At 53.3% G+C, this 17,569-nt stretch overlaps 7 protein-coding genes across 7 annotated transcripts; 3 read left to right on the top strand and 4 right to left on the bottom strand.

Annotated features, from left to right (window-relative positions):
- Nucleotides 1–265: 265 nt before the first annotated feature.
- CABS01_06392 (epoxide hydrolase) lies at nucleotides 266–1,650 on the top strand (the record flags this gene model as incomplete). Its single annotated transcript, XM_060539758.1, has 4 exons — nucleotides 266–914; nucleotides 973–1,162; nucleotides 1,217–1,505; nucleotides 1,558–1,650. The coding sequence occupies 4 exons, from the start codon at nucleotides 266–268 to the stop codon at nucleotides 1,648–1,650; spliced, it is 1,221 nt and encodes a 406-aa protein (XP_060404295.1).
- Nucleotides 1,651–1,836: 186 nt separating this feature from the next.
- Nucleotides 1,837–3,881, bottom strand: CABS01_06391 (uncharacterized protein; the record flags this gene model as incomplete). The annotated part of the gene is made up of 4 exons (XM_060539757.1): nucleotides 1,837–1,987; nucleotides 2,072–2,938; nucleotides 2,994–3,575; nucleotides 3,640–3,881. The coding sequence occupies 4 exons, from the start codon at nucleotides 3,879–3,881 to the stop codon at nucleotides 1,837–1,839; spliced, it is 1,842 nt and encodes a 613-aa protein (XP_060404294.1).
- A 711-nt stretch (nucleotides 3,882–4,592) lies between these two features.
- On the top strand, nucleotides 4,593–5,346 carry CABS01_06390 (uncharacterized protein; the record flags this gene model as incomplete). Its single annotated transcript, XM_060539756.1, has 2 exons — nucleotides 4,593–4,985; nucleotides 5,065–5,346. The coding sequence occupies 2 exons, from the start codon at nucleotides 4,593–4,595 to the stop codon at nucleotides 5,344–5,346; spliced, it is 675 nt and encodes a 224-aa protein (XP_060404293.1).
- A 330-nt stretch (nucleotides 5,347–5,676) lies between these two features.
- Nucleotides 5,677–7,824, bottom strand: CABS01_06389 (glycolate oxidase; the record flags this gene model as incomplete). Its single annotated transcript, XM_060539755.1, has 8 exons — nucleotides 5,677–5,743; nucleotides 5,799–5,902; nucleotides 5,966–6,147; nucleotides 6,221–6,450; nucleotides 6,508–7,038; nucleotides 7,098–7,206; nucleotides 7,276–7,468; nucleotides 7,531–7,824. The coding sequence occupies 8 exons, from the start codon at nucleotides 7,822–7,824 to the stop codon at nucleotides 5,677–5,679; spliced, it is 1,710 nt and encodes a 569-aa protein (XP_060404292.1).
- A 732-nt stretch (nucleotides 7,825–8,556) lies between these two features.
- On the top strand, nucleotides 8,557–9,246 carry CABS01_06388 (uncharacterized protein; the record flags this gene model as incomplete). The annotated part of the gene is made up of 1 exon (XM_060539754.1): nucleotides 8,557–9,246. The coding sequence occupies one exon, from the start codon at nucleotides 8,557–8,559 to the stop codon at nucleotides 9,244–9,246; it is 690 nt and encodes a 229-aa protein (XP_060404291.1).
- A 300-nt stretch (nucleotides 9,247–9,546) lies between these two features.
- On the bottom strand, nucleotides 9,547–13,134 carry CABS01_06387 (vault protein inter-alpha-trypsin; the record flags this gene model as incomplete). The annotated part of the gene is made up of 1 exon (XM_060539753.1): nucleotides 9,547–13,134. The coding sequence occupies one exon, from the start codon at nucleotides 13,132–13,134 to the stop codon at nucleotides 9,547–9,549; it is 3,588 nt and encodes a 1,195-aa protein (XP_060404290.1).
- A 1,039-nt stretch (nucleotides 13,135–14,173) lies between these two features.
- Nucleotides 14,174–17,214, bottom strand: CABS01_06386 (uncharacterized protein; the record flags this gene model as incomplete). The annotated part of the gene is made up of 10 exons (XM_060539752.1): nucleotides 14,174–14,877; nucleotides 14,948–15,128; nucleotides 15,180–15,352; nucleotides 15,418–15,566; nucleotides 15,621–15,673; nucleotides 15,797–16,374; nucleotides 16,436–16,606; nucleotides 16,711–16,781; nucleotides 16,856–16,978; nucleotides 17,165–17,214. The coding sequence occupies 10 exons, from the start codon at nucleotides 17,212–17,214 to the stop codon at nucleotides 14,174–14,176; spliced, it is 2,253 nt and encodes a 750-aa protein (XP_060404289.1).
- Nucleotides 17,215–17,569: the final 355 nt, after the last annotated feature.

Here is a 17,569-nt window from a genome sequence, read left to right as displayed (position 1 = left end):
TAGCCCCGGTGGTGATGCACAAGCGGGACGGGTGCTGATCAACTGCATGCCGGGTGGGACAAAGTTCCACTCATGATGGCACGGAACCTCGAAACCTTACACTACAGAGACAGGCCTTGCCCAATCCCGGTGCGGGGATGCTATCAATGCCGTGTCTTTCGTGTGTTGGTGCCCCAGTCATCTCAAGTTTATAATGTCGTCGACCTGTTCATCTCTTTACTGTGGGAGGCAAAGCATCACCGTACCTATCCAACCCTCATTCACCATGGCCCATGCATTCGGAAACCTGCCCAACGGAGTCGTAAAGATTCCGGAGAAGTTCACCCTCAATGTGCCAGACCAGAGCGTGGATGAGTTCCTGCAGCTACTCAAGCTATCAAAAATCGGACCGGAGACATGGTACAACAAACAAGAAGACGGCCAATTCGGCGTATCTCGCAAATGGCTCATTGACGCCAAAGAAGCCTGGTTGAACTTTGACTGGCGCAAACAAGAGGCTCGCATCAACTCCGTACCTAACTTCAAAGCTAAAGTCGAGGATGCGGATCTTGGAACGTTGGACATCCACTTCGCCGCGCTGTTCTCCAACAAGAAGGACGCAACACCAGTTATCTTCATGCATGGCTGGCCCGGCTCTTTCCTCGAGTTCTTCCCCATGATCGATTTGCTCGTGAGCAAGTACACCCCGGATACGCTGCCGTACCATGTCATCGTGCCGTCTCTCCCGGGCTATGGACTCTCTGCTAGCTCGATTCCGCTTGAGAAAGAGACTCAACAGGAGGCTGTCGCGCGCAGTCTGCATCAACTGATGCTTGACCTTGGGTTCGGCAGCGGGTACGCTGCCCAAGGCGGTGATGTGGGAAGTTTCATGGCTAGAATCATGTCCGGCTACAAGGAGTGCAAAGCATTCCACTGTGAGTAAAACTAGCAATATCGAGCGAAGCCTAGGGTAAGGTATTGACAATGATATAGTGAACATGTTGATGCCTTCACCCGAGGATGCTGCTGGTGGCACCGATGGATTGACGCCTCAAGAACTTGAACAGACTGGGAGGATGTTGAAATGGCGCTCAACTGGAATGTCATATGCCCTAGAGCATGGTCTCCGACCAGCAACCATCGGCTTGGTATTGTCAGCGAGTCCACTGGCGTTATTGGCTTGGTATGATGTCCTTCCTTTCTCATCTGATATCTTAGACTTACAGAAAATCTGCAGGATTGGCGAAAAGTACATCGAGTGGGTGGACTCGCGTTACCCGCTTCAGCTGGAGACCATTCTCGAGCTTGTGAGCCTGTACTGGTACACGGACACGTTCCCAAGGAGTATCTACCCGTATCGGCCATTGGCCAAGGCCATGTCTAGTGAAGGCGGTGGCACAATCATCCCTACTTCGAAGGAAACGCCGTTGGGATACTCGTGCTTCCCAGCCGAGATTGGCCTGATGCCAAAGGCGTGGGCAGAAAAGTCATTCCCCAATCTCACGCAGTATCGCACGCATGAGAAGGTAAGACATCAAAAGTTCTGTGTTAATGGAGCGACACTGATTGTGTGATCAGGGAGGACATTTTGCGGCGCTTGAGCAGCCAGCATTGTTGCTGCAAGATGTGGAGGATTTCCTGGCTTCTCTCAAAGCCGCTTCCAAGCTCTGACGTAAACCTTAAGGACATCGAAACACATTTGGTATATCTAGTCGTAAATTCGTAAACACCGTGAAAACTACTAAGTACTCAATCATCTGTCCACTTTCTTCCGTGCATCATCCTGCACTTGAAGTCTTGCCTGTGACTTGGTCTTCAATTCGATGCCCTTTCTACTGCTAGCTGGAGCGTCGTGGCTCACTTTGCATGTACATTGACCACATCGACTTGAGGTTGCTTTTGGTTCTTGATAGGGTCGTGGAATTCCGACGGACGGAAGTCTTGGACATAAGTAACTTCTCCGTTCGTCCTTGAAACGGGGCTGTATCTCTTTTTCCGTTGCCAAAACCTGTGATAGTCAACCTTGTTAGTGTTGCTCAATCTTTCGGGCCCCGAAAGTTCAAGTAGAGGCTGGAGCTTGCTGGCGACTTACATGCAGGCACCAACGATAACAGCCATGGCAAGCACACCGGCACCGATGCTGACACCGACAATTGTCTTCTTATTGACACCACCAACATCGCCATCGAGCACGCCAGGAGGGTTTGTGCTAGTGGAGGATGCACTTGGGCTCGGCGTGAACTCCTTCGGAGCACCGCTGCTCGAGGTCAACGACTGCGCATTCGATCCGAAGCTGACTACGTCTTGGACAACAGCCTTCGTTGCCACCGGGAAGACCGCTTCAACCCCTGATGCGACGGCCGTGATCAATGTCTCTGTAGCGACAAACTCTCGCAGAGTCTGAAGTTGCGGCGGACAGTTGATCAAGCCAATAGTTACGCATTCTATACCAGTATACGTCACCTTCTTACTCAGCGTCGTCGTGGTAAGCTCCTCTTGACGCTTCTCCTTATCAGTCGCACTGGCAGAGACACTGGTCGCTGTTGTAGTCGGAACACGCGTGCTGGCACAAGCGTCTCCGAGCGTGGTGTAGAATAGTGGAATCTGGGTGTTTGGTACCGGACCCCAGATGCGGTCACCGATCTGGACCGAAGCGCCGGCCGCAGCACCAAGTGCAAACTGGTACGCGTTGACGGCTCGCAAGACGCAACCGTTCTCGTCTGGAGTCGACAGGGCCGTGACGTTGGTGCTCAACTCAGCAATATTTGCAAATACGCTGACCTCTATCCCGGCTGAGGCACCTGGGACCTTGATAGTGTTGTTGAAGAGTTCAATTTCCTTGCTGTCGACAGGAGACGAGATCTCGATGCCGGCACTGAAGCCTGCGCGGAGGATGGCCTTGAGCTCTACGCCGGCGCTCTCAATGATGACGGGGAGGAATTCGAATCGACCACCCTTGCTAAAGTCATTGGATCAGCGACGGGGTGATTAATGCGAAACAAGGAGAAACTCACAAGTTGACACTGGAAACATTCTTCGAAAAGAGTGCGATATCAAAGCCGACTTCATCGTCCATCCGAAGGTGGAAGCCGCTACTCATCTGAAGCTCACTCTCAACACTCAAGATTAGGTCGATGGAAAAGACAACGCCCAGAAGCAAGTCGTCTCCAATCTTTGAGCCTAGGGGTGTAGTTGATGTGTAGAGGTTGAGCGTGTACGACAAGCCAGCTGACAGGGTGGTATCAAGCTGCATGTAAATCTCTAAATCTTCAAACCCAAAGCCTAGGCTCGCCTCGGGGAATGAAGGCACATCGAGGTCAAATGTAATGTTCAATGGTGGAAAATCAAAGTCATTAGCATCTAGGCCGTCAGACAAGTTATTAACCACTCCGGAAACGTAGTTCTTTGCGTAAGCGGTGATGTTGTCAAAAGTCTCTTCAAACTCGTTTCCAATGTCAGTTGCGACCTTCGTTGCGTTGAAAGTGCCGTCGATCGTGAGGTGAGCACTGGCTTTGCCTTTGATGTAGCACTTGGTGCACACTACTTCAATGCCCGCACTCGCTGTAACGTTGGCACCAGCCTCAGCCTTTTGCTCACTATGGTTGAGACTGTTAGTGTGGTGCACCCGATGAGTTGCTTGCTTGAAGTGTAATTACTTACTACTTGAAGAGGATCGCATTGTCAAACCCGGTGTCAAGTGAAGTACTGTTACTGAACTTGGTTTCTCTTCTCTCAAGCCTCGCGCTGGAGAGATACCGTCGGATGGCTAGCAGTGTGTTGGAAGCTGTCTTGCCAGGGTTGCTTCGCACCACCAGACCTACCGGTGCTGCATGTTGGCTAGCGGCAACAAGCCAACAGACAGCAAGTGTCCAAAAAAGAATTGGTGTGAGTTGTGGCAACATTGTGTACACTTCACTGGGTTCTGACAGTGAGAGGCCGAAGAGAGGAGTTTACTTGTTTCTCGAGGTTGAACTCCATGGAGAAGGCGTGGAAATGATGCTTAATTTGACTATTTTGCCATCCCCGGTCTTATGGTTTGATGTGCAAAGAGGTACATACTCCCGACAGAGCTTCACGAGCCTGATTCCCAAAACGTGAAGTTTGTTGGTTCAACCCATGCAGTTCGCCGGTCGGCGCAGTAGCAGAACCCCGGCTTGACTCATGTCTCGGCCGGACGCAGGGGGGCAACTTGGTGCTGCGATGGCTGCATGACTGGGGTCACAATCTCCTTGGACATTCCAGAATGTCACAGCCTTCTTCCAGGCGGAGACGGGTTGCAGCCAATATTGGGTTAATCACAGCTAACTTCTAGTCGGCGACTCATCGTCTTCGCAAGGCGTGGAGCGATGGGCAAGATTATAACAAGATGACAATCGAAGCTAGGGCGCCAACGAGAACATAAGATGCTCCTGGTAGTGGCATTCCTGTGAAGAATCTAGAGCTATCGTTTTATTGAAGAAAAAGACCCTCGTAGGGACGTCAGATTTGAAACGTGAAGTGGTGATAGGCAACAGTATCTCGAGTCAGGTTAGTTCGTCGCATCCTGCATGTCGTGACCACACTATTTTGTGTTCGACAAGGCTAAGAAGAGTGGCTTGCTGCACTAAAACCGCATGAGGGGCACACCACGGTACCACCCCACTGGCCACATGGGATCACTGCAGGAGCATTCAGCCGAATCTTTTTTTAACCTTTCTCAACACCATCACCGATGCCAAATTGGACGGAACAAGACATCAAAAACGCGAAAAAAGACGTGTCGACGCAAAGCCGCCAAAGCCTGGGTCATCCCCTACACCACCCTCTACCACCAGCTCACGCCCGGCAGGAAGACGTGCAGAGAGGCCAAGCAGGAGTACCAACGACTCAGCGTATCTCAGGAGAGTTCTCCGGCTGCCTGGGCCATTTCGCAGGCGGAGCTGGGATTCCCCGTCACCCGTCCTCAGATCAAGGAGTTTGTGTTGAAGGTGCTCGCCGCGCAGAGTGACACCCGCGGGCTGCAAGAGGTGGATTGAGCTCTTTTTGGGACGGCATCCTACTATCACAGTGAAGTCACTGAGGAACGATGGGAATAGGTATAAGAAGGGAAAGGTAGCAGAGACACAGGCAACGGGAGAGGCAGAGGCCGGAGCAGGGATAGAAGCTGGAGCAGCGGCACAGGATGGGGCAGGGGAAGGAGCTGGAATAGTGACAGAGCTTGGAGAAACGACAGAAGCTGGAGGAGTGACGGGAAGTCAGGCAGAGGTGGAGGACGAACCAGTGGTAGAAGCTGGAGCAGGGACAGACGTCGAGGCCGAGGCCGAGGTGGATGAAGTGGACATGGAGACCCCAGCCGGCCAGAATAACAACGAAGACATGGAGACGTAGGAGCCGTGACGGCCCCCACGTTGTGTTGGTTGTTTGATTGTAGCCTACTGCAACGATCGCTTCGCATTTCAAGGGTCGCACGTATGCAGCTCCATGTTTCAGGCACGTTTATTGCAGGTTTGGTGGTGGCTCATGAGTCGCGACCAACGCGACCAACTGCATGGGAAGCGGGCTGTGATTATCGGTGTTGGAACAGCATTTGGTTTTCGCACGAAGTTGTCTTGATCTTACCAGCAACGGGGTCAATGATTTACTGACTGATAGCAAAATAGACATTTTAACTTCATTGGCTCTAAATGCCGGGCTTCTAAATAAAGGCTTGTACAGATATCATGATGCAGCAACAGCTTTCGAGTTGCTCGGGAGGTCGAACACCTTGCCAGGATTCATAATCCATCTAACAAATAGTCAGCATGGCGCAAGCGTAGCGTTCGGACCGTCGATAGACTTACTTTGGATCCACTGCCTGCTTCAAGGTCCTCATGAAATCAATAGCATCAACGCCGAGCTCATCAACAAGACAATCTTTCTTCCCGATGCCGATGGCATGTTCTCCCTACAGATAGAGTCAGCAGGGCAGTTACCAAATCTTTCATCGTCGCAGAAAAAGATTACTCACTGAGACAGTACCCTCCATCTCCAATGCTCTGCCCATCATATCATGAACACACTTGGCAACCGAAGCCCGCTGCTCCTTGTTCTTCGGGTCATACATGACCGCCTGGTGGAAATTGCCGTCTCCAACATGTCCAATGACGCTCGCAAAGAGACCGAGCTTTCCAGAGTCTTCTTTCGACAATGCTGTAGACCGTTTTTGATTAGCGGATGTGTCTCGAGACTAAGTACAAAACGTTGGCAGATTTCCAAGGCTTACTGATTATCTCGGCCAATCTCGAGATCGGCACAGCCACATCCGTAGACCAGAGAGAGTACCCCTCTGGCTTGATCGACGTCATTGTCCAAAGGGCTTCCTTTCTCGCGGCCCATAGATCGGCTTCTTCCTGCTTGTTTCTGGCGAAGAAGACCTTGCGGGGCTTGAACGGCTGCACAATCTCTTTCACCCTAGCAATATCCCCCTTGATGCCGTCTGTAGTCCCCGCGAACCTGAGCAACCAAAGTCAGCACTTATGAAGGAAGGTAGAGAATAAAGTGACAACTCACTTCAAAAACAACGTCGGACTCTCATCCCATGCAGTCTTCCTCACGGCCTCACTCCCATGCCGATTGATAACCTCCATCTGCACCTCATCCAAAAACTCCAACGCCCCAAGCGGCACCCCGCTCCTGATCAACCCCGTCGCCGCCCTCGCCGCCTCCTCAATCGTCCCAAACGACACCACGGCGACACTTGTATCTGCTGGCACGACAGCCAGCTTCACAGTCGCTTCCGTCACGATACCCAACGTGCCCTCGGCGCCAACAAATAGGCTCGTCAGGTTGTACCCGGCCGAGTTCTTGCGCGGCCGCCTGCGCGTCTTGATGATGCGCCCGTCGGCAAGGACGACGGTCAGGTTGACGACCCAGTCCTTCATCGTGCCGTAGCGGAAGGCGTTTGTGCCGCTGCAGTTTGTGGAGACCATGCCACCGATGAAGGCTGTGGGGGAAGGGTCGAGCGGGAGGAAGAGGCCAGAGGATTGGATCTCTTTGTTGAGGGTTACCCAGTTCACGCCTGGTTGGACGACGACGTCCATGCTGGGTTTGTGTTAGGACTGGAGAACTCCGTGGTAAGATAGAAGGAGGAGGGGAACTACTCGTCAGGGTGGAAAGCAATGATCTTGTCCATGTGCACAAAGTCAACGCAGATTCCGCTGTATGGCGATGAGAAGCTTCCCTCGACGGAAGATCCAGCGCCGAAAGGCACTAGGACTTTTCAGTACTTCGATGATAGTGGTGATAACCCATAGAGCCATGTTTAGAGAGGCGACTTACCCATAGGCACATTGTACTTGCTGCAAACCTTGGCTATCTGCGAAACATCCTCAGTCGTCCTGGGGTACACGATAGCCACAGGACGACCGCTCGAGTTGGACGTAGACCAGTCAGAGTGTCCATGCACCTCAATCTCATCTTCATCGAAGCTGACTGCGCCTTCACCCAGAGCATTTGAGATCTCCTGGGCCGCCTTGATCCTCATTTAGCATAGATCTTCGTGGTTTGTGATCCCGGGATTCACAGTACCTTTACCATCTCCTTCCGGCTCGCGAAATCCACATGAGATAGCTTCGCTTGTCCCTCGACGGCTGGTCCCGAGGTGCTGGATCGGCCAATGAGGTATCCGACAAAGAGCGGGATTGCGCCGAGAACCAAGAGTTGGAGAGGTATGAGTTTACCGCTTCTCTTGGATTGTGGCCCCGTGTGAGCTGATCGGAAGAACTTGGCTCTTGATGAACTGGTTCCTGGACCAATCGACCGGAATGGCGCGCGTCTAGCGGTGCCGCTCGTCAGAGCGCGACAGCGAGTGAGTCCGCGGAACGCCATTGATTCGACTTGTTATGCTCCGGTGTGTTTTCTTAAGTTGACTGAAGGATGTTGTGGTCAGTCAAATGCCCCGTTGATGAGCCGCGATACGGTCCGCCCTCAGGACAGGTTGAGGGGGCTCAGATGACGCGTTCCCCCGGACAACTCAAGCAGGAGACCCTCAGGTACGAGCAAATTGCAAAATCTGGAACATGAAGGCCCATGTATATGAAGGCTTGTCAATTGATTGATGGTATCGAGTCGCAAGACAGCGACGTTGATGGCCGCGCGCAACGAGTGCCGGAACTACCAAGGGGGGAATCTCCCTCCCCTAGCCCCGGAAACCGGACGAGGATTGGGCCGAGGCAAGCCGCGCGTGCTCATAGCGAGGGCCAGCCATTCAGAGTAGCTCAACGTCTATAAGACGTTATCGACCAGTTTTTGACTATCCGAGGCTTCTTCTCTCATAAAGTAAGTGTGACACGTCAAAATTTTTATCTTTATGAGAGAATGAAGAAGCGTTCGAGCTACAGCATAACATCAGTACTCATGCTACCTCAACTGGGATGAGAATCCGTCGCCAATTCGCTCCAATGAGACGCCGAGGTCATCACGAATAAGTCAGCCAGAATGTCATCAACGGCAGTGACTCACTCACGACCTCACTCACCATCCCTTACTCTCTCACCTCACCACGAATCTCACACATTCTACTCCCATAACTCAAAGCGATCATTAATCTCAAACCTCAAAATGCCGCCCTCAACCCCCCTAATCCTCCCAAAATCCCACCCCTCTCCGACCAAATTCCAAGCCCTCCTCGACCGCTACAAATCCCTCCGCCTCTCATCCCTCCTCCTCTCCCCATCCTGGTTCGGCTCAACCCACGCCCGCGAAGTCGCTTTCCCCCCAGAAAAATGGGTTTCCCGCCTCACGAACCCCGGCGCGACAACAATAATCATCTACGAGGATGCGGCCTCATCACCGTCTCCCACCGATGAATCCCCTTCCACCTCGTTAGACAAGGCTCTCATCGCAGAATGGCTAGCAACACTAACAATCACCGGCCCCCTCGACTCAGAAACCCTCTCAGCCTCCCTCCTAGACTTTGGTCCACCGCACCAATCCTCACCAGACGTCCCCATATCTCAATACGTCATAAACGGCATGTTCGTAACACCCTCGGCACGAGGAAAACAACTCGGCACCAAGCTACTCGAATTCGCCAAAGCCCATGTCGCTTCAGAAATAGCAACTACTCGCGCAGAAGGGAAGGAGAAGGAGAGGGCGCGGATATCACTCATCGTGGACTACGACAATGAACCCGCCCGCAAGACGTATGCGAGGTGCGGATTCGAGATTGTTCGTCGGTATTGGTTTAATGATTACCGTGAGGGAAGGGAACCGAGGACCGAGGCGGCGATTATGACGGTTGACCTTTGATAATCGTTGCATGCGGACCAAAAAGCCCAAATAACTTGTTGGACATCAGTTTGATAGCATTGGCTTGGACAGCAAAAAGGTCGCTGCCGATGACTATAGACGGAGGCAGAGAGCATTATTGTAGATAGATGTACGTCATGTCACAAATTCACTTTATGAGAGGCATTGTGTTTGGTAAGCATTATATTAATTGGGTACTAGTTCATCAATCCCTGACTTGCTGGAAATCTACCAGTCCGTCGCACCTCTCGGTTACCCACGAGATCCAAATACCTCATTATCATGTCCAAAACAACATCCTCAATAGAGACCCTCGGCAATAGCCAAAACCTTCTGGGCCTTCTCTTCACCCAACTCCCCCTCGAGCCAAGCAACCGCCTTCTCCTCCAGCATCTCCCAGCTGTCCCGCTCCTCTGGAAGGACCTTGCGCAGGTAGGCAACGACTGCAGAGGTAGACATGACTCCCTCGTCATCAATACCAAGCGAGCGCAGAGCGTTCTTCACCACCTCTAAAGTAGTGCCAATGATGTTGAAGATTTCCTTCGAAGAGTCCCAACTACCGTTGAAGTTCTGGAGCGATACTATGGCAGAGAACGGATCGGTAGGTGATGAGAAGTTGTCGTATCCCGGTAGCACAATGTTGGGAGAATCTTGGCCCTTTTTGAACTTTTTCTTCTTCATCGACAGGTCAAGAGTAGACTTCACAACAGGAGCAGCGGCTGAAGGAGTCTCATTTTCCCAATCATCATCAGGATCTTCACCAGGGAGGGGCATGCTTGCCGCTTCAGACATCTCCCGGCAGTATTGATCCAGCAGAGCGGCATCAACCTGGGCCGTGGGAGGGGCCAGCGCGGCAGCTTGGACGATGGGAGGCTCTCCGCTGTCAGACCATTGGGGAGCTACGCTTGAGCTGCCAAAGAGACATTCAGTCTCATAGGAAATGGACTGGTCACCGGCAGACTCCTGAGATACACTGCCAAAGAGACCTCCAACTTGTGGAACGAAGGATGTAGACTCGTCACTGGCAGACCGATGAGAAGCGCTACCAAACAGACCTCCAGTCGGGGGCACGGACGAGACAGAATTGGCAGCCATGGGTTGTCCAAACAAACCTCCACCAGATCCAGTTGCACCAAACAGAGATCCTCCAGCTTGCCTTGCACTGGCTGGGGATGCGCCGAATGCATCAGTGGTAGAAGAACGTGAGCCAAAGGGGCTGGTGGAAGCTGGATTGGGTGGCGCAGAAGCCGTGGGATGTCCGAACAAGCCCCCGCCAGATCCACCAAAGAGTCCAGATCCTCCAGCGGTCGGGACAGCACCAAAGGCACCAGTGACAGACGAACTTGCACCAAAGAGGCCACCGGCAGCTGAGGTAGACGACGGGGCAGGGGCTACAGGGTGGCCGAATAAGGATCCAGTGGACTGGTAGAAGGCCGTAGGCGCTGTCGAGCGTTGCTGTTGCTGGGGAGTGGAAGAACCGAATCCGCCGAATAACGAACCGCCGTTGGGTGGTGCAAATGGGTTTGAGGAAGCCGTTGAGGTTGACATACCGAACTCTGATGCGCGTGTTGATGATGGGGAAGCGGCGCCGAATAACGAGTTTTGACCATCATCAGGAGCTCGGGACCGTGATCGGGAAACCATGCCTCCCCGACCACCTAATCTAGGATCTGGCCCCCTCTGGAGATTTGAGAACAGATTCTGTGCTCCAGGTTTGGCCTGCTCTGGGTTGACCTGCTTTGTATTGGCGGCGGGGATGTTTGGAGTGTCGTTCTGCTCAACAGCAACAAAGGAGCACCATTTGCCTCCTACCTGGAACTGGACGCCAAGTCGGACGGCCTCTCGCTCAACCATGCTGGGGAAACGGCCGGGATTCTGCGCTTCTAGAAGGTTGCCATCTTTACCCTTGGCGTGATAGATCCAGCCACGGCCTTCTTCCAGTTCCTTAACAGCCTTGCGAGCGGCGAGCTGATGAATCGTCTCGGCCTTATCGTCAAGCAGGGTGATGGGGATTTGGAGCTCCAAGGGACCCTGGGATGAGGTGCCGCGCAGAACCAGAGCCTCCGGAGTCTTGGATCTCAGCTCTCTGTCGGGAGAAAGCAAGAGATAGACAGTAGTGCGGCTGAAAGGGAAAAGAGGCGGGATCTGGAAGGGAGCTTGAAGGATCTTGGGAGGCTTGACTGTCGGAATGTGTGAGTACCGCTCCAGGCCCGAGCCGTCGCCTTGAGCTTGGGCATCCTCCATGTCAACATCGTCGTCTGCGGTGGTGTCAAAGAGGGAAATCGGCTTGGCGGGATTTCCGGATTCTTTGCCATCGGCTGTCTTCTCGCGAGCCGCATCTTCTGGTTCAATGATATCAAAGTCATCTTCAGGCTCCGTCTCAGACTCGGCATCGGCATATTTGACCTCGAGGGTATAGTCATTGATATGGGGAGTGAGAGCTCCCTTGAGCATGCGGACGACTTTGCCAGACATTTTCTCTCCCTCGGAGACAGATTGCGAGAAGCCATTGCCAGCTCGAGCGAGGCCTTCAATGAGAGAGTGGCTGACACCGCTGCCGACACCGAGGGTAAAGAGACGAATGGCGCCCTTGGATTCACTAACCATTCTGTTCACCATGCCGAAGAGGCGATCTTGGTCCCAAACCTCGCCGTCAGTGAGGACGAAAGTCTCAAGATCAAGGTCGATGTGGCGTCGCTTGAAAGTTGACTCGATGGGGTTATAGATCTGGGTGCCTCCGTAGTTGGCGGAAAAGGTGTCAATGTGTCGCATGGCAGTTTCCATGGTGTTCTGGTCATACACGACGGACTTTGGGAACAAGAAATCATGCCTGGAGCCAAAGCTACAGATGTTGAACATGGAACCAACAGGTAGAGATTTCATAAAGACTCTAAGAGCATTCTTGAGATCTTGCATTTTGTTTCCTTCCATAGAACCAGAGCGATCACAGATAAAGACAACTTCGGGCTTGGTGGCGGCAATCTTGAACTTGGGCACAAGGGTGGCCATGAGGGCCTGCTGATGAGGGATGGCGGGGTGCGTCTCGAGAACAGCAACGGGGTTGGAGGTGTTTGTCGCGATGACCTGGACAATGAAGTCGCGTTCCAGTTGAGCAGTGCCTAGAGAGAGTGTGGCACTCGCAAGCTGGAGAGATGGTGTAGCGTTGGCGCGCATAGTGGACGTTGAGCCGATAGAGACAGAAATGGGATGTGAAGGCGACTGGATCGACTTGATGAAGCTTCCAGCCGGCACTTGGGCATCAACTACTATGCGAATACCGTCCTCTGCAGAGACATTGGCGGGCTTGGCCAGTAACTCGCCGGGAAAAGCGCCATATCGCGGGGCAATAGCAGTGGGAATGGTGAACCTGATGCCGTCAACTTCGGCATCGTGCTTCAACTCGCCGAGGTATTCAATCTCGACGGCAATCTGGGCGCCAGCGGGCACGTTGCCAATGGTGGTGGTGAAGACATCGCTCGCATCAGGGAGTTGCTCCAAGAGACCAGCAGTTTGGCCCTTGGAAACAGCTTGGTTGTATGTCTTGCGAGCAGCAGTCTTCTCTTGGACAACGCCACGAATGACACGATCGTTGTTGATGGTGCAGGTAAAAGCAACTACGGACACGCCGTCATAGAGGGGAAAGGTGTAGCGAAGCTCGGGGATGGGCGCCGTCGATGAGGGGTTGACAAAGGTTTGGGTGAGAGTTGTCCGAGATGTCGATGCAATGATGCGAGCGTGCACCGACTGTGAAAGTGTGGGAAGATATTGCCGCGCATGTTTCTGATGCCGATGCGGGTCGATGTAGTAGAGACCGCAAATGTGTTGATATGTAGGCTGGACCCCAAACAGACCGGGTCCGCCACTGGGGCGGGGTTGACCGAAGAGCATGATGGGATTAGGTACGTCGGGTCGATTTGATGTGGGATGATGAAAAAGACTCATCGGGATGGCTAAGTGGCCGTGAGTAGCAGAAGATTGAGTTGTTTTCTGCTAGCTGTTGGGAACGTCCCGTATGGTGTTGTTGACTGAGATGCCACTGGGATGTGTCGTCGTATACCAGGAACGTCTGGATGAATATCCGCAAAAGGATAGGCGGTGATGAAGCTTGGTGCAAGGTTGATATGGACAGGAGTAAAAAGAAGAGAAGACACACAGAGACCAGAGAACCTGAGGATTCTTATATGCATCCATCACCAAAGGCAGGACCGGTCGTTGGCGGCCGCTCCTTCTCGGTCGTTCGTCAAGCGTCACTTAGCGCTGCCAAAGTACCAAAGGCAATTGCAGGCAACAGCTCCCTACCACAAAGAGCCAATCATCGCTCGCTTTGAGACAGGATGAAAGAATATGATTGGCCGAGGTGATCAGCTCCAAAGCTGCCTTTGGTAAGCAGTTTTGACGCTAGCAGGGGAAGACCGAGACGTACAGGGGCATTCACTGACGTACAGGGGTGTCATCGCCCCGTAATCGGCTGCCATCCCCACTTTTGTCCGCCAGAACGTTGTGCGCCGCTGCGTATTCCGCCCCAAGGCTGACTTTCCACCACCACGCAAAGCCAATCAGACCTCTTCTCTGCCACCTGCTTTGTAATGCGCCCTCTCGCATTTTGCTCTTTCAACTTCATCTCTCCCTCTTTCGTCAATATTTCTCTCATTCTCGACCTTTGATTCGCCAATGGCTTCGTCTGGCTGCCCAGGCTCCCAGTTAAGCATAAACTGATGTGGTTGCCTGACAGGTGAATCAAAGGATGACTCATCCAGCGCAGTGATGTGTCTTGCAGCTTGCCCTTGGTGCTCAACAACGCAGCCAAGCAAGTAATGACGCTGCTCGAGACTCTTGGTATCTTCTTTCAAGCACAATCAACCCCCATTGACTCTTGTTGACTCATCTTATACTAGGTATCATTGTCGTTACAGCAAATCCCGAGGTTTTATCCGCCAAACCCTAGAATATGTCTCTCCAACTCTCCAAAATCCCCCAGATCTTGTCCCGTCAGGGCTAGATCCTGATTGTGGTAGATCGAGTTCCAATTGTACGCATCTTCGGGCAACAAATCAGCCATCCCTTCCGCTTGCTCGAACGCCTGTGCATCCTCGGCTCCTGGGGCGGGCTGCATCCAAAGATACGAGATATCGTTCCACAAACTCGAGTCCAGCAGACTCCGCGATCCCAGTTGGCTCGCCCTGCTACTCCCCGACGGCGTCAGGCCCCCTCTCTCGACCGAACTCCGCATCGTCAAATCTCTGAAGCTCTGCTGACGTGCTCTAGCATCCTCACCGGCACCTTTATCCTCTGACGACGTAGACACCGCCATCGTTGCGGGCGACTGCTGCCCACCGCTGGGCCCTGACCCTGTAGCCACTGGGGGATGTGAACGAAACTCGCTTGGGCTGTTCTTGGGAATGTCCAGAAACGTCGACAGATGGTCTCGCATTCGCCTGACTTCTCGAGCTCGCTGGAGCGCGAACTCGTTGCCGCGACCTACCAGGTAATCGAGTATCTCTAGTGCCTCTGATAATCCTGGGCTGGGTGCCAATTTCTGGCTCTCCTCGCAGGTCGAGTCGATCGTCATCGTCAGGATCATGATGAAAGCAGCCGAAAAGATGGCGTCGAGGTCGAAGAAGCCAAAAGTTGCTACAACGTGGTCATCGGTCAGTCAAGATCCCAGAAGAGGATTCATGGATCGGGAATCGCTTCGACGTACTTAGGATGTTCCTCTTCCGTAACAGCATCAGGACCTCCAACAGTCGACGGGCCGCTTCTGAACACGTTCGACTCAATCTCCCAAGTGGCGAGGACCCCAAGCTTAGACTTCCTCCACTTTCCTCGTCAAAGATCAGTTTCGAGACGTGGAGCATCACAGGCCGTATCGTCAAGAGAATCGCCTACACGAGTCATTAGCGATGTCAAGGCACAATGCTGCAGAAATAACCTACCTGATATAGCATCATGTGGAGATACGCCGATGTTCTCAAAGAGACGTCTCCTTCCATGGATGGCATATCAGACAGCTTGGGCGAGAACTCGCCCGGGATCTCCTTGGCAATCCAGTATAACGACTGGACAATTTCTTGCACGTTTGGAACGAACGTCTCTTCCGGGTGGTTCCCTGGTCCATAAATCGCTGATGGAGTTAGCTCCAACCGTCTGCTTCGAACACGACAGCCATCTTACTTGATAGGATTCTTCCGGTAACCTTTGCGATTTTGATATTGGTTCGCAGAGGAAGCGCCGGTGGGAAACCTGGGGAGTCTGTCGGCATATCGATTTCGATAACATCGTCCAGAATCCCGGCAGGGTTGCCAGTTGCTGCCGCCAGTCGTCTACACACCGCGTCAGCTCATCCCCCATCGATTCCTCGGCGCCTCGTTCCTCACCTCTCTTGCATATACACAGTCCACCAGAGACGGTTCAAATGCACCTTCTCCGACTGTAACAAGTGTTGCGTCCCCGACTTGCGATGATACCCATGCGTTGTCGCCAGTCGAAGGGCTGAGCTGATCTACGCAGTTTAGTATCCCCATAACAAACCAAGAAGACAGGGACAACTCACATAAAGATATGCCTCCTCTTTCCGATTCGCATTCTGCAAATACACCGCCGCCAAAGCATGAATCTCGATCCCCAGTTTGCCCAGCCCGTACAGCTCGCTCAAGCTCGGCAACCGAGCCTGCACGTGCGCAAACATGCTCGCCCCGGGAACCGGCGAGCCCCCGCCCTTCTCCTCCCCATCGAAGCCGCCCGAGAACAGCTTTCCAATGGCAAAAACAAGTAGCATCTCTAGATACCACGGCATCTGCGCCTGTGATATAGCCTGTGACGTATCACCCAAATTCGCGTAGAAGAAGGCGAGGCGGTCCGAGAACTCGCGCGTGTCGATGTGGTGCTGTGTATACCCGATGAAGAAGGTCATGCTCTCGAAGAGACGGCGGGCTTCGTCTTCCGAGGGCAGGGCGATGCCTCCAACGCCGGCGGGGCCATCGTCGAGGGGCTTTAGGGTCGTCGTTTGGGAGAGGGAGCGGGCGGGTGGTTGCATTGGTTCTCGGCGGCCTAGACGCGGATGCTCCAAGAGGTTTTGCAGCCGTGAGCCAAAGGTGTGGCTTGAGCTAAGTGACGAGTCGGCCGCGATGGCTGGTGAAGTTTCGTTAGCACACGAACCAAGGCTATATGCGAGGCGAAGCATCGGACTCACCGGAGCCAGGAGATGATGCAACATGGTTGTTACCATGGCCTCCAGATGTTGGATTGGTCGGCGTCGGTGACGTGAGTTGATCTAGGGCTAATCCCAGAAGCGTCGAGGCAGCATTTACCTGCGTGGCGTTATCCGTGGGTGTCTGCGCCGTCGCCCTCGTCGGTGGCCGGTCTGGCGACGCTCCTTGAGTGGTCTGAACTCTGATAGTCTCACTGTCTCGAGCTACAACTCCGTCAATACTGCCAACTGGGAGGTATCTATACAGCGTCACTTACATAGCGTCGGTCCGAGACCGAACCCCTGGCCTTCATACCGTGCCAGTCTCTCCTGGAGATCTTGAATCCTCCTATGGAGATTCGTCAGCACACAGAAGTGCATGTGCATAAACATACGCTACACTTTGGGTATCAATGAACTCACGTAACAGAATAGACCCGCTTCTTCCCCGGTTCGGGGAACTGACACTCCAGATCCCGCTTGCTGCAATACGTGCACGGCGCCTCGCCGGAGCACTTTACCTTCTTCCGTCTGCACGTAAGACATCTGCCGGATACCCCAATACGTCAGTGACCAACAATCGAACAACTTCACGCATGCATGCAAAGCCTAGAAAAGCAGATGGAAACAATGGGTCTCGACGGTCCAGGCTCACGCAATGTGGTGCTCCCGAGGTGATCGAGACCGGGTGCGCGGACGGGCACGGGGCTGGAAGGGGTCTCGGAGACTCACGCCGAAATGGTCTTGGCCGCTTCGCGACTTACGCCGTGTCTGCTGCTCATTGACAGGCGCCTCGGTGACGCATGGGATCCCGAATCCATGGTTTTTCTAATATTACAGAATGAAACGTATTCAAGCAGCGCGGTTGATGATTTCTGACCGAATTGTGCCTGTCTATGGTTGTTGACCCCGAAGTCTTGGGGGCTGGATGTCAGGCAAGTGTGGTGAGGGGAGATACGCGGAGGTGGAGGGGACGGGAGATAAGGGACGCTTCGCCGAACCTCGGAGCGGGGAGTGGCACGCCGGTACTAAGGCTTATCGTCCTATCGCTGCCAACAATGGGCTTCCCTCTTCGTATCGATTCAAAGTTGATTTAGTCATGTTATAAAGCTCATTCCAGATTCGATCTTCGAGATA

This window comes from Colletotrichum abscissum (assembly GCF_030869225.1).
Source record: "Colletotrichum abscissum strain IMI 504890 chromosome Unknown Scaffold_13.1, whole genome shotgun sequence".
Classification (NCBI taxonomy): Eukaryota; Fungi; Ascomycota; class Sordariomycetes; order Glomerellales; family Glomerellaceae; genus Colletotrichum; species Colletotrichum abscissum.
Note: the sequence above shows the minus strand (reverse complement) of the source record. Positions and strands in the feature narration are given on the sequence as shown.